Raw genomic sequence first — 14391 nt, forward strand, 5'->3', positions numbered from 1 at the left:
ATAGACCCCCTGGGTGACAGTCATCGCCATGTCTCTCCATAAAGACGGAGGCAATACAGCTTTGGCGGTCAGGAGCAGACCTCTGATATGGCCGTTATGGATGAGGTTTGACCAGGATCACGTAAACAAAGATGTCACCGGATGCCTTTCATGCTCTGGCAGCATAGGTCTCTCTGTCCATATATCCACTCATCTAGAAATATTTAGCTCAAGCATGAACAGCCATTACCCTAAATCTCTCCATACGTGCTTCCTGTTCCCAGGATAGAGAGGCCTCTAGTCCAGGACAAGTTAGAAAGAGAGAAAGTGAAAGAGAGAGAGACGGAAACAAAGAGAGAAGAGATAAAAGGGTCACAAGGTACTCGGCAGGTCTACAACCTAACGCAACAGTACATAAAGCACAAATTCCAAGCAGAATGAGAAATCAATAACAGAGAAGAGGCAAGACTGAGAGGAACTCTGTGTCCAAGCCATAGATGTGGGTGTGTGTCTAATCATCCACAGCAAACTGTTCCCAAACCTTTGCACCAGTGCACACACACACACACACACACACACACACACACACACACTCTGACACCCCCCATCCTGATAGCCACGACTTACAATGCTGAGTCACCTCTCTGCTGAGAAACACAGGGAAGGTCTGCTACATGAACACTTACTGTAGCCTCCCTGCTTGGGCTCGGAGCCAGCAAGTGCATTTAAATGAATGAGGCGAGCTGTAAAAATCCTTAGCGTTTAGAGGTCGAAGCCGATAGCTGTATTTCCTACTGTGACCTACGTAGGCCTAGCGGCAAGCCTATCCCTCTATGCTTTAGTTCATCCCAGTGTACCTCCACACCTTCACTGCCAAACTCAGCCTCATTCTATGACCCCAGTGCTCTGCATCTTTCTAAACACACACACACACACACACATTCTATCTCAGAGATTTACCGATGTGCTGCTGGGCTAGGCAGAGAACTGCTGAAGCCGGGAACTAAGAATGAACAGCTCCTTATCTCTAATCAAATAAGGACAAGATGCCCTGCCCAGCTTTACAGATAACTGGCAGGTTAAGAGTCAGCTTACAATGGAAAACACAATAAGTGCTTTTCTGAAAGTCTTGAAAATCGACATATTAACCAGTAATATCAAAAGCAGCCCTGCATCCCCAAATAGCAAAACCAGACAATGATAGCTGGCCTAGTTAAATAGAAATGATTACCTGATATCCCCTCTCCTGCTACAGAGGCTAGCCTGGCGTCTAGCACCAGGTCTGGTCATGTGAGGTTGTTCTGGAGGTGCTGCAATCTGCTTGTCTCCTTCCACACACTGGCCTTCACGTGGCTGTCTGGGAGGCAGGGAGACCAGCGGGACACTCAGGAAAACAGGTGCTTCAATATTTGATGGAGGATGTCTGGCTGGCTGAATGGCTAACTGGCTGGCTAGCTAGCTGGGAGAGGAATAGCCTGCCTTATTCCATTTCTAAAAGCTCAGCGCGAGCAGACAGAGACGTAGTTTCATACGTATGTCGGGGAGAACAGCATTCCACCAGACTCAGTCGTACTGCTAATGTGATCATGCTCACGCTCTAGTTCTTAGGGCACTGGGGTGAAGGTAACAGGAATCCCCTTGGGCGGCCATGTTCAGATATGATCATCGTCTTCACCATATTAACGAGATAAGCACAACAATATGGACAGGATTTGTTGCTTGACTACATTAATTGGACAGGACCTGGAAATGTCTAATGCAGCCTAGACTATCTGACCTGATAAGTCTAGGTTCATGTTGTTATTACTGAGTTAAGGTCAGTTCATGTTCAGTCAAGTCAGATTTTCATATCACCTCCAAAATGGACTCAATGAACCCAACACTGTAGTAAACAGAGGCCTGGTTGCTTGTGAGCTAGTTAGCCTGGTCAGCTCCCAGTCCAGCTAGCCCAGAGACCACATCAATCACTGGAGCCAGTGAGCAAGAAGGTGACAGGGTTCAGTTACATGATAACCCTACACCAGTCCCCGAGAACAGCCACATGCAACCCTAGGCCATGTTTACTCTGAACTAGGGGAGATTGGAAGTTCATTCAATAAAAACTGCACTTGGAAGTGTTTTGTATAGCTAACTCGATTTTTCAGAATCATACTGATTGCAGGTTTGGCTTCGTCCAAAATACCCCACATTCAGCCCACAGACTCGTACTTGGGTTACTAAACAGCCTGCGACAGCATGATAGATGATTTTGTATAATCTGTGCACTTCAGAGCAGAGCTGAACTGCATGTAAAGAGAGCACAGAAGGGAGAGTGGACCACAGAACAGATGGTCAGAACCCCAGGGTGTGTCCGGAAAACTGGAGACCCTAAAGCAGAGGTCGATACACACACACACACACCAGGTCCATGCACACACCATATCACTGTCTCGATCTCCACACATCAACATATGGTCCAACTTCTACCCCAGTTCCCTGTGCTGTGAACTTACGGGATCTAAAAAGCTCACAGGTGGTAGATCAGTTTCACCATCCTGCCGTCCAGCCCCTGTGAAGGTCTATTTCCAATGTCCACAAAGCTCAACATCATCATAGGCCTGGTCTACAAATCAGTGAATAAACTATTATTAGGATCAGATTACACAGAGCCCTATTGACCCAAAAGCAACTTGACACAGCAAGAGGATGGATGGATCGATCTTTTGACCTGCTGGCTGTTGTCTCTCCTGCAGTCACACCATGGTGTTTTCTCAACGTCAATACACAGATGAAAATAGGACACAAGAAACGCCTGTGGGCTGCGGCCCGAGCCTGTTACGTAACATCAGGCATTTGTTTATTGTTTCTGAGAGAAGAGAATGTTCTACATGCTGCAGCGAAGGAATCATTGTGGTGACCTCCAGCGAAAGCACCAGCGGTAATGTAGGCCTAACTCAAGGTTCCAAGCCACTGTGCAGGCCTACTGTGTCACTCTTGTTATGGTCGTTTTGTGAGGCTTATACTCACATACACACACGGGCTACAAACTCTAGAATATGTGCAGAGTCATGGTGCAGTAAGGATGCTGAGAGGAGAGAGAAAGAGGGAGAATCCTTCCTTACTTCATAGCGTAGCATATGGCCCTCATCCATCTTCCCCTGTCCTGTCTGCACTCTCATCCCTCTCCTCTTCCGTCCCTCGCTCCAACATGCCATGGCGACATGCAGGCGGGGGGGACACGGCTATTCTTAGCAGAGGACACTGAGGTAACAGAAACTAAGGCTGTGTCTCAATACTTTCAAAAAACGACTTCCCCTCACACTGCTAATGCGTTTCCTTATTTCCTTCCTTCCTTAATGCCTCATGCTCTTATGTTCTTCCTTCATTCCAATTCTCCTATTCCCTACTTGGCACGCTAATCTGGAGACATGGCAACATGACAGAAATATGGAAGATATCCAAAAATAATCCAATTCTTTATGTTCCATCCATAAGTGTTAGTTATGGGGCAGTGTCAGTTATAGGGGACAGGAAGCTTGTTCTACCGTCCCTTTTGAGACGTTGACTGTGAAATAAGTAGAAAGTAAAGAGCTCAGGCTAGGACTGACCCTCCTAAGTAATGCAGCTCTAGAATGTTCTGAACCGTACATCCTTTAGTCAATGAACTCAACCCTGCTGTTTCCGTCTCTTATTTCAGCCTCACCAAAGAGGCAACAGGAAGCAGAGGATAGGAGAAGAGCAGCAACAAGCTGGCTAATAATACCGTACTGATGGTGTTTAGCCTAAATAGCCAGCGAGACAGAAAAAGGAACATGCATTGATCTAGCAAATGTTAACCAGGGAGGGGGGGGGGGGGGGGGGGGGGGGCAGGAAAACTAGGCAGGATCAAAGATTGAAAGATTACAGTCAGTAATCTCTGAATGAATTTACATGGGCTTAGTTCCAGAGGTCAGTTCCATCTCTTACTAAGCTGTATGTTGGTTATGAGTAGGTCAATCAACAGTCTCATTCATACTTCATCAGTTACAATAACGCTCTCCCAGCTCCAGATGGTCTCCCCCTCTCCCCCTCTCCCCCTCTCCCTCTCTCCCTCTCTCCCTCTCTCCCTCTCTCCCTCTCTCCCTCTCTGTCTGTCCATCATCTGTCTGTGTCTGGCAGCTGCTCACACACTCCCACCTCTGAGGATGAGGAGCATGGCTTTGTTCATTCAATTATGTAGTGCCTGAGAGCCTCCTGCAACCTGATCACGACCCGGGATCATGACACGCAACTTACAATGTTAGGCCTATCCTGCCACACACTAACAACATTTTGGCTTCCTTAAAAAACCTATACACCTCACAAACTCCTTAACACGTACACACACAGTCCTTCATTTCTACTGTACCCCACGCTAAGGAAAAGGGGACTACTCCTTCCTATGTCAGTAGCCTCAGACCCCCGCAAAGACCCTCACCTCTGCACTCTCCATCCCCCACTCCCATGTAGACTGGCAACACCACAACCTCACTCTATACTTGTTACTGTGTGTGTGTGTGTGTGTGTGTGCGCGCGCATCTGTGTTGCTTTACACACTGCTCTCCAAGCAACACATAACCTCTCCTTCACTGGGCATGCACAAAGACTGTCTTTCTCTCTCTCTCTGCAGTCTCCTAGAGTGAGCTCGCTTCCTAGAGCTGGACCCTCCTTTCTTCCCCTCCTTCAACTGGGCCCTTGTTCACTTGATCCCTTTGTGGTGCTAAAAGAGGACAGCGTGGAACAGGATGTTATGCCACAGAGAATGAGTCCACTCGTCAGAGCAGAAGGGAAAGGTCCTGGGAGACAGGGTCGGGTCTCATAACTTGAAGTTGTCATTTACAAAATCGACATGGTAGCTTCTAGGTATGTGAAAACTTCTGAAGTGAGCAGTGGGGATATCTTCAGGGTCAAGGCAGGGCCAGAGATGTGATGGGCAGTACACTACAATGAGCCCAGCTTAAACTGTCTTTCCGCCATCTGTACAAAGCCAGCCTCTTTGCACAACAATATAATGCTGTCCAGAAAACGCACACACATACCCAAGCAGTCCAACAGTCAGGCAACAAAGGCACAGCTGTCAGTGCTCTGGGCAAATACATTACAATAGGTAGGCCTACACCACCAAGGCCCTACACACACACACACACACACAGTACACAAAAGCTTCAAGAAACCAGCTGAGACCACACAGACACACAGAAGTTCAGATGAGAGAAAGTTGCAGGCTAGAGGCAGACAAAGAAAGAGCCAAAGAAGATAAAGAAAAACCTTTAAAAATGACTTCATCTGCTTTGCCATCTAAATAAGAAGGGAATGTGTGTCTTATTATGGGGTGTTTCTGTCTTCCTGCCTTATCAGATGGTCCACTACCAGACTGAGGGCACACCCTGGGGAACAGGCTGTGAGGAGATGCAGGTAGGCTAGGTGTCCTACTGTCTGGCACAGCCAAAACCATACTATAGAGACGATAACATCAATAACAGACATGTTATTTCTAGTATGGAGCCAAGTTCTGGCAGAGACATTCTGAATTAGCTTCCAGGCTAATGATTACAATGGGGGGGGGGAAATGATTCCGGACACTATAACGTTTCTCGTGACTGGCAGAATTGAGACAGTTAGAATCATCTCTCCAGAGGCTGACGTTGTTTACCACAAGAGCAAACAAAAACCAAAAGTGTCTTCTTTCTCTGAGACTCTGTAGCACCTAAAAGGTCTGTGTTCCTAAGTATACTTCCTGTCAGCCAACTGCCAGGATACTCCGTACACCAAGAAGGCAAACAGAGAGACAGAAATAGGCAAACAGAAGGAACACATAGCTTTATTGCACAATTCAATAGGATGAAATATGTCTCTACTCTGGGGGGAAAAGTTTCCACAGTATGTGCGGTAACTCAGGCTAGAGTTGAATATCTCAGTCCAGAGCTTCACATTAACACACCACCAAACACAAACACCCCAGAGACAGAGGTACAGAGGCCAAGGCCATGAATTATCTATTGATATCAGATAGGCCTGGAGGTAAAGGGAAGGGGGGGGGGGGGGTCAGGGCAGCAGGGGGAGCCAGAGGATGTGAGCATTCTAGACCCAAGACATGTGACACGCTTTCCTTTATCTAAATACCACATGAACGTGGCTCAGGGCACAAACCAGGAGAGCCCCTATGACTAGGTACAGAACAGCAACAACAACCCTTTATTAATCTCACACAAAATGTGAACACATAGACACACTCATGCAGGGAGTGGAGGGAAACACACACAGATCCCATGTCCTGGCTGGAGACATGGGTGGGGAAGCTGTTCTGTTCTTTGGGGGGGGGGGGGGGTTCTCTTGGTGGAGAACCCATGTGAGCAGGGGGAAAACCTTTGCCACTGTGCCACATTCATAGGCAATACACTGAACATTGTCATTTTAGAGACTATGACAGAGCCCTTGTGGACTACAACAACTTAATACCAAAGGTTGCATCATTAAGCTCTCTACTATTAAGGCTAACTGTGCCCATTAGATTTGAGAGCTATCAGAGTCCAGTCGTCCGTCCATCCCCAGAAGCATTAAACTAAGCCCTGGCTAATGATCAATCTAGTTAACAAGCACAGTGAGAGCCATAATCCCTCCATGCTTTCTTGTGATTAAATACACACCAGTCATACTGATAGACAGACCTCATTCTAACCAACATAGTGATTTCTGTCAGTGGATTGTGTTGGAATCTTCAACAAACAAAAGATTATGTTGGGTTGTTTGCTATGTGACTCATAGCAATATAGTCATATACTTAGGATAAAGTGAGTCAGTGCATATAGGGTTTAAGATAGGTCTTATGTTACCAGAAGTTAGCTAGCTTTCCTGCAGTCAATCTGCGACGGCAGCAGCAGCAGTGCAGATATCCCTGATGTGTTCCCTACTCTAGAAATGGCATGTTGGGAGGGGAGGAGAAAACCCTGTTAAATCAATCACTGACAGACAGACAGACAGACAGACAGACAGACATTCTGTTAAGACTCTGAAGGGGCCTCCCCTAACGAATACATACACACAATGACAGTCAAGATACGTGTCACCACCATGCAGGATTGTTTTACTACTGGCAGTTGGACACACTTCCAAGTCAGGGAAGTATGGATGGAACGCTGTTAGCTGCAGAGGAATGTTGGTAGTGGTGGCGTACACACTTGTCCCGCACACTAGTTAGTCCTGTACTCATGCAATAAGTAGCCTACTAGGCCGACTTTGTTGTTGGTTGCTCATGACGAATAAGCCACATTTCTTCCAATGTTCACTAGTGTACAGACAAAACTCGCTTCTTCATGTAAATGACACTAGGCACTAGACGGAAGATCCAAGACTAGCTACTTACCTATACAAGTAGATGTGGCAGCATCCGACTGCGTTACCGCAAACTTCCTGAATTCAAAAGTGAACTGAATGGTTGAATGTAATTAGCGTATAGTGGTTGCGTTTAAGGTTAATTAATGTTAAAGCCAGCTATTGTAGAAGGCTTTGCAAACAACCGATTGAAATCACCCGAATTCTGTTTAGTTAGACTAACAGATTTCTAAAATCTCCTTCTACAGTACTGTTTGTCTGATAATTACTCTAGCTTAGCTAGACTACATATTATGAAAATAAGAAGATTAGATCATATATAGTAATGATCTAGCATTTTAGCTAGCTTCCAACTGGCAGTCAACGTCTCGTTCCAAGCAAATGTAATCGGCCCAGCGTCAGGTCCACCAAATCATCCAGCTTTTCCAGTCGTCCGTACTGCCCTTTCTCGTCACTGGGCAACTACAATAGCGTGATAGCCAGCGAGCTAGCTAGCTAGCCTAACTATTATTAAAACTGTCTCTTGGAGGTAGCTAGCTATTGCAAAGCCGGGAAGGTGTTCATTGTTGCTAACCTGGTCGGTGTCAAGTGCTTTCTGTTGCTCAATCGAGTCTCGCTGAATCATCCATACACACGCTCACTGTATACCGACACTGTACACAGCTGACACTGACGTCAGATATATAAACATACCCTTCCTACCCCTGCCTTGCTATTCTCGAAAATACAGGGTTGGTGTAAAATGTAATGGAAGCGACTACGCATGATGTATTGGTATATGATTGTATTTGAGTAATGATTGCACGATTACCATTGCCAATATTATACAATTATCATATTCACATTGCAGCCGTTTATTACTTTGCCAGCAGGTGGCAATATAGTTCCTTTCTTGATTATTAATTTTGTTTCAACCGTTTTTAAGTTGTTCTACATCACGTAAAAATATGTATTCTTCATAATTGTGTCAATAGTGTTAGCTCAAAAGCTGTATAATTTCCACTAGAACCAGATCTACCATAAAATCCCGGATGCATGTTACAATGCTTTTATTTCTGCTCATAAATTGTTGCCATGATCTTTGTTTTACCCAGTTAATTCTCTCTCACACAACCATCAATGATACATAGCTATACCTGGCAGCAGCATCTATCAGTGTTTGTAACAATGCTCTGACATGAGAATAGTGGATGCGTGTTGTGTCATAATTAACGACTCCATGGAGAAGTAATCACTGAAAAATTCACCCCTAAGAGAACAGATGGGTTATGAATTACTGGGGATTGATGATTTGTTTGACAGAAGAAAAAAACTAAAATCTGCATTGATGGTCTCAACTAACAGTGCTATTTTCTTTCTTTTTACAAATATATTACACAGCAAAATATTAGCTATAGTTATGAAATGCTAAATCAATCACGTGTCCTTTGACACATTTACAAAAAATGCATGACTGTACAGTAGCACACACAGTTCATTCTCTTCGTATGAGACATCAGGCATTTTTGGTTCCTGTGATACACACTAATTTAGTTTCTCAGTTAGCGTTTCAAAGTCTAAGGTTGGATCAAAATAAATAGCCTACACAACTCATGAAAACAAACTTCTGCTCCATACAAAATCTCAAATCAAATCTCAATCTATATCTATAAAGTAAACTATCTAAAATACCAGCCAGTACAGAGACTGTATGAAAGGGACTATTTGTGTGACAAGTCCAGATTATTCTTCTCACAGTAGCTGCAGAGGAACGTCTGGTCCTTTGAGTGGGTGCGTCAATGCAAGATGAGGCTGCTCTGCTGGCGGAAGCTCTTCCCACAGTCCTTGCACACAAACAGCCTGTTTTACTTATAAAATGATGGGCTTCAAGTCAAGGCTCTTATGGTGTAAAGTGCCCCTCAGACATACTGTAAACCTGGGCAACAGGACCAGTGATGCCAACATCCTCGTAATACAAATTACAGAACACAACAACTGCATAACAATGATCAAATGTCTTTTGGGATCACATGTCAGGCATACACACACTTGTGCATCTTCAAATTGCGCTGGTCTGAGTACCTCTTTCCACACTTGTCACAGATGTACTGTTTGCCCCCTGCGTGGACGTGTCTCTTGTGTGTCCGCAGGTGGCTTCCCTGGCTGAAGGTCTTCCCGCAGATCTCGCACCCGTACGGCTTCTCCCCTGTGTGGATCCTCAGGTGCAGCTTCAGACTGTTGGCGTTGTTGAACTTCTTCTCGCAGTAGCTGCAGGGGAACGGCCGGTCCTCTGAGTGGGTGCGTCCGTGGGAGATGAGGCTGCTCTGCTGGCTGAAGCTCTTCCCGCAGTCCTTGCACACGAATGGCCTCTCGCCTGTGTGGATGCGCCGGTGGATCTTCAGGTTCACCGACTGGCGGAAGGTTTTGCCGCATAGGTCGCAGCTGAACGGCCGGACGCCTGTATGGATCCGCTGGTGGTTCTTCAGGTTGACGGCGTGACGGAAGCTCTTTCCGCACTGGGCGCACTTGAACGGCTTCTGCCCTGTGTGGATGAGCTCGTGGGTCTTCAGCGTGACCGCCCGGGTGAAGCCCTTGCCGCAGATGGGACAGGTGAAGATCTTCTCCCCTGTGTGGATCTGCTGGTGGCGGGCCAAGTTCTGGGCCAGGTTAAAGCTCTTCCCGCAGAGGTCGCAGCTGTAGGGCTTCTCCCCCGTGTGTATGATGGAGTGAGTCTTAAGATGAGCCTGCTTACCAAAGCACTTCCCACACTGCAGGCACTCGAAGGGCTTCTCCCCCGTGTGTGTGCGGATATGGTCCTGCAGGCTCTGTTTGTGGGCGAAGCCTTTGTTGCAGATGACGCACGTGAAGGGTTTCTCTCCCGTGTGGATCCTCTGGTGGGCTTTCAGGTTGCTCTGAGTGGAGAAGCTCTTGCCACACTCGGTGCAGATGAAGAGCTTCCTCTGCCGGACCAGCTTCTCGAGGAGGAGGTCCGCTTGGCTGGGCTGGGATACGATGGGCACCGTTTCATACTGGTGGTCCGAGGAAGGTGTCCCGTCGACCACATACGCATCTGCAGCAGCTCCTAAAAGGGCAACAGGAAACACCTATGTCAGCAAAAGAGCCATGTGTTCACCCAACTGTGAAGAACGGGCTGCATGTACATGGAGTATACCATTAAGAACATTTGCCTCTCATCCCCCTATTCAGCGTGAGACGGGTGTGTCACTGTCTGAGGTCGGGATCTAACCGATCCTCATACTTACTCTCAGCTATGGCTCCCAGGTCAATGTTGCCCAGCTCGTCCTTCACACTGACAGCCAGGACGAAGGGAGCCTCTGGCTCATCCGTATCCTGAGGCTCTGTGGGCTGCCAGACCACAACACCAGGATTGGTTAATATGCGCTTAGCTGTGGAAACCCCAAGAGGGCTATAACGTATGCATGATAGTGACATGAATGTTCATTTGCTTACTTGAGTAGAAACGGTCTCCTCCATATTTTTTCCACTACCGCCATACGAATGCTCCTCTGCTGCAGCAAAGAGAACAGATGAGACATTTATAAGGCTGAACCTAACCACAGTGGATCTGGCCAGGAGTGGCCACTGGTCATCTGTCTGATATCTTGAACCTGAGGCAATCCCTTACCCATTCCTCCCTCTGACAGGATGTTCAATATGCTGGCTTGTGGTTTACTCTTCCTCCCGCGAACTGCTTTGAAGGACTTCTGCTCAAACTCCATCAGAAATTTGGTGTCATCCACGATCTTCATGATTTTACCAAGTGCTTCATTGCCAAGAGTTTCCATGACTGAAGCAAAGTGCGTCTGGAGAAGAGATTTAGACACGTGGTGGTGATACATTAACATGGGTAAAGTGTACGGATAAGCTTTTGCATTGTCCAGGGCACTTCGATAAATCTAGAGTGACCACATTTAGGAGCACGAGTCAACCCATATTACATGAAGTCTCTTCAAACAAAAACAAATCTACTGAAAAGCCCTGACCAAGTCATGGACGGACCAAAATAAACTGATCAGGGGGTAGCTAATTTAGGGCAATATTCTATAGAGTTAGGCAGAGCAAGGCCTCGCTGGAGTAGATTCACTCACCATCTTCATCTGACTCTCGGTCTGCAATTTTGTCGTCATCTCGTCATCTTCGTTGTGCTTCGGTGTTAACTCTAGATTGAACACGAAGACCGAGGTGTCTTCAACAAGTTTACCCAATTCTGCCACGGCCGCGTGAACCAGTGTCTCCATGACCGAAGCCAACTGTGTCTGCAGCGCGATGAAATTGGACATTCTTCTAGTTCTTCTCACTAGCTACTTCACGAATGCAAAAAAAAATGTCAGTCTCATCGATTAGAGCTACGATTATATCCATAAAATCATAATGCATCAATGTCTCGAATGGAAAATACATTCAAAATACTTAACGTAAATAGTGACTAAGCTTAGACGGAAGCGTTTGACTAAACACACGTAATACTAGTTCCGGTTTGGAAGGAAGTAGTAAATGTATTTCGTTTGGCTTTCTTGAACCATCCCGCGGTGCGCTGTGTCCCGTTCATTGCATTATAACCTCAGCCGGTTGCCCTCTAGTCTTCCCGGCTCTTATTATGAAAACCAGAGTCGCTGTCAATGACGACATTTACGCGCTAAACTTTGGAGAACGGATGTGTATACTCGCAGCCGTAAGTGTGAAAGAGAAGGCTTGGAGTGTGACTAGTTGGTTATAGCAACGTATAAAAGGGAAACAAGAACCTCTTGCTTTGTCCAATCGTGTACAGTAAGTTATTATCAAAGATGTTTTGTTACACTTGTGAATTAATGAGACGACTTTGCTACAAGCTACGCATATGATATATCTGCCTGCTGTCTCCCATCACTACTGTTGTAGATGGGTGGCTGACTAAAATTAGCTAGTTAAGCCTACTACATCAAAGCAAAACGGCTTGGGTTAATTGCATGTTCATATGTTGTTCGTGAATTGTTTGGCTATTATCCTGTTTGATAAAACATGATACGGTTGGATACATTCAGTGGGTTTTGCGAGAATGATCAAATTCTCATATTCATGCATCGGTCCCCACATTTTCTGCCAGGTTATTCACTTACAAATCAAACATGGGATTGCTGAAACAGTGCCAGGAGCTCTTTAAGACGTCAAATCTCTATGAGGTTATTGGTGTCACAAAGGATGCGTCTGAGGCCGAGGTAAGACGCGGCTACTATAAAATTTCGCTCACGGTCCATCCAGACAGAGCACCTGAAGACGAACAAGCCACTGTAAAATTCCAGGTAGGACTCCCGGATATTTACATTTAGAAAAAGTTCATTTTTATGTGTAGCAATATTTCTACCGTTCTGACATGATCTACATTGATGTCGTATTGTTTTGGGGGTGTCTTGACACAGGCTCTTGGGAAGGTCTACGCTGTGCTGAGTGATAAAGACCAAAGAGCTATTTACGACGAGCAGGGCATCGTTGATGAAGAGTCAGATTCAATTGACCAAAACCGTAACTGGGAAGAATACTGGAGAACAATGTTCCCAAAGGTAAAAAAAAAATACTTATGTTATCCTGCACCCTTTAATATGTCATGTACTAAATGACATGAGATTCAAAAGGCCAGGTTGACCATGTCTTTCTTTTTTTTGGTACCAGATCACACTGCAGGACATCCTGGACTTTGAGAAGTCCTACAAATACACAGACGAAGAGAAGCAGGATCTGAAGCGTGTGTACGAGGAGAGCCAGGGAGACATGAACAAGATCATGGAGTCAGTGCTCTGTGCCACACAGGAGGACGAGGGACGTTTCCGAGACATCCTGCAGGGTGCCATAGACGCAGGAGAGCTAACCGCCTACAAGGGCTTCACACACGAGAGTGCCACAAAGAAGAAGAGCCGCAAACGCAAGGTGAGCTACCTTAACCAGAGCACAAGCCTACAGTACTCTAGCTGCCAGGTAGCCCAGAACACCTGCTAGTTATCTTACCAGAATCGGAGCAGGCATCTTGGTCTGTATGTACAACAGCCTTATACAGGTTGTGATCTGTTGATCGTACTGTGGTTTTGCCACCCCACCCCCCCAGGCTCAGAAGGAAGAGAAGGAGGCAGAGCAGATGCAGAAGGAGATGGGGATGACCAGTGAAAGCAGTCTGGTTGCCATGATACAGGTGACATTTACATTTAGTCATTTAGCAGACGCTCTTATCCAGAGCGACTTACAGTAAGTACAGGGACATTCCCCCCGAGGCAAGTAAGGTGAAGTGCCTTGTCCACCAGACTCCCGTGAGGTGAGGGAAGAACGATATGGAATCATGTAAACAGGGGTCCATCAGAAGCCAAACTCTTCCAGCAGATCTTATCCAAGCTACCCATGGATTATGTCCCTCTCTCCTTTTCTCATCTTCCACAGAGGAAACAACAGGCCAACCAGACAGAGTTCAACTATTTGATAGCCAACCTGGAGGATAAGTACTGTAAGAAGATGCCCCGTGCCTCCACAGCGAAGAAGGGAAAGAAGTGAGTCCTCCCTGCGTAGAGACTCTGACCAGCACGGCCTCGTTGCCCCTTGCAGTTTTTGATTAAATATGTTAACATTAAAACGTTCGTCACAAAAATATTTGATCTGGATGAGTGTGTAAAGGAATGGATAGGTCAGTGTGAAATGTGAGGGATTGATAACCCCCATGTTGATCTGATCTGTTTAGGTCTAGATGTTTGATATTGAGCAACGAGTACCATAAAGATTCTGCTTTTCATGCAGTGTTTGTAGAAACCAGAATTCCTCTTTGGTGGGCTGTATACAGAGATGTACAGTTGTAACACTGAAATAAGATGTTCTAAAAGGTAAAATGAAAATGAGCATTTTGTTACTTTGATGTGTACCGTGTCACCCTCATGTGTACCTTGTCACCCTATCTTAATGTCCAAGTGGTCCCACAACTAAGTAGACTGTATAGGCTAGATATTGGGACGTAATGTTGTAAAATTGTATGTATTTCTTTTGTTTGCACCTCCGTGTTGTGTATGTTTTGATTAGAGTGACTACTTTTGGATAAAACCTCAAACACTTTCATTCACATTGTGGATGTCC

General features: G+C 45.9%; 3 protein-coding genes across 4 annotated transcripts in view; 1 reads left to right on the forward strand and 2 right to left on the reverse strand.

The window, feature by feature from the left end:
• The window catches only part of ccser2b (coiled-coil serine-rich protein 2b), a 37837-nt gene extending 30369 nt beyond the window's left edge, over window positions 1–7468 (reverse strand). The window contains exon 1 of the mRNA XM_067244110.1: window positions 7340–7468. The gene's annotated coding sequence lies outside the window, so the exon portion shown is untranslated. The remainder of the gene's footprint in view (window positions 1–7339) is intronic.
• A 643-nt stretch (window positions 7469–8111) lies between these two features.
• si:ch211-207i20.2 (uncharacterized protein LOC568537 homolog) lies at window positions 8112–11628 on the reverse strand. Its single transcript, XM_067244411.1, has 5 exons — window positions 11397–11628; window positions 10934–11111; window positions 10759–10817; window positions 10551–10653; window positions 8112–10369 (listed from the first exon to the last, which is right to left on the reverse strand). Exons 1-5 carry the CDS (start codon window positions 11586–11588, stop codon window positions 9321–9323), a joined length of 1581 nt encoding a protein of 526 aa, XP_067100512.1. The 5' UTR covers window positions 11589–11628; the 3' UTR covers window positions 8112–9320.
• A 327-nt stretch (window positions 11629–11955) lies between these two features.
• Window positions 11956–14371, forward strand: dnajc9 (DnaJ (Hsp40) homolog, subfamily C, member 9). 2 transcript variants are annotated; one of them, XM_067244413.1, is made up of 6 exons: window positions 11956–12075; window positions 12392–12587; window positions 12705–12845; window positions 12955–13209; window positions 13385–13468; window positions 13711–14371. In XM_067244413.1, exons 2-6 carry the CDS (start codon window positions 12414–12416, stop codon window positions 13819–13821), a joined length of 765 nt encoding a protein of 254 aa, XP_067100514.1. In that variant the 5' UTR covers window positions 11956–12075; window positions 12392–12413; the 3' UTR covers window positions 13822–14371. The 2 variants fall into 2 exon arrangements, with proteins under 2 accessions (XP_067100514.1, XP_067100515.1); XM_067244414.1 differs by lacking the exon at window positions 13385–13468.
• The last annotated feature ends 20 nt before the right edge of the window (window positions 14372–14391 follow it).

The sequence above is a fragment of the Osmerus mordax genome, chromosome 10 (assembly GCF_038355195.1).
Source record: "Osmerus mordax isolate fOsmMor3 chromosome 10, fOsmMor3.pri, whole genome shotgun sequence".
NCBI lineage: Eukaryota > Metazoa > Chordata > Actinopteri > Osmeriformes > Osmeridae > Osmerus > Osmerus mordax.

Coding starts and splice junctions, on each gene's coding strand:
- si:ch211-207i20.2 (XM_067244411.1), bottom strand. CDS start 11,588: ATGTCCAATTTCATCGCGCTGCAGACACAGTTGGCTTCGGTCATGGAG. Junction 10,818..10,933: donor CCTGTCAGAGGGAGGAATGG/GTAAGGGATTGC, acceptor TCTTTGCTGCAG/CAGAGGAGCATTCGTATGGC. Junction 10,370..10,550: donor CCTGGGAGCCATAGCTGAGA/GTAAGTATGAGG, acceptor TTGCCCTTTTAG/GAGCTGCTGCAGATGCGTAT.
- dnajc9 (XM_067244413.1), top strand. CDS start 12,414: ATGGGATTGCTGAAACAGTGCCAGGAGCTCTTTAAGACGTCAAATCTC. Junction 12,588..12,704: donor AAGCCACTGTAAAATTCCAG/GTAGGACTCCCG, acceptor GTCTTGACACAG/GCTCTTGGGAAGGTCTACGC. Junction 13,210..13,384: donor AGAAGAGCCGCAAACGCAAG/GTGAGCTACCTT, acceptor CCACCCCCCCAG/GCTCAGAAGGAAGAGAAGGA.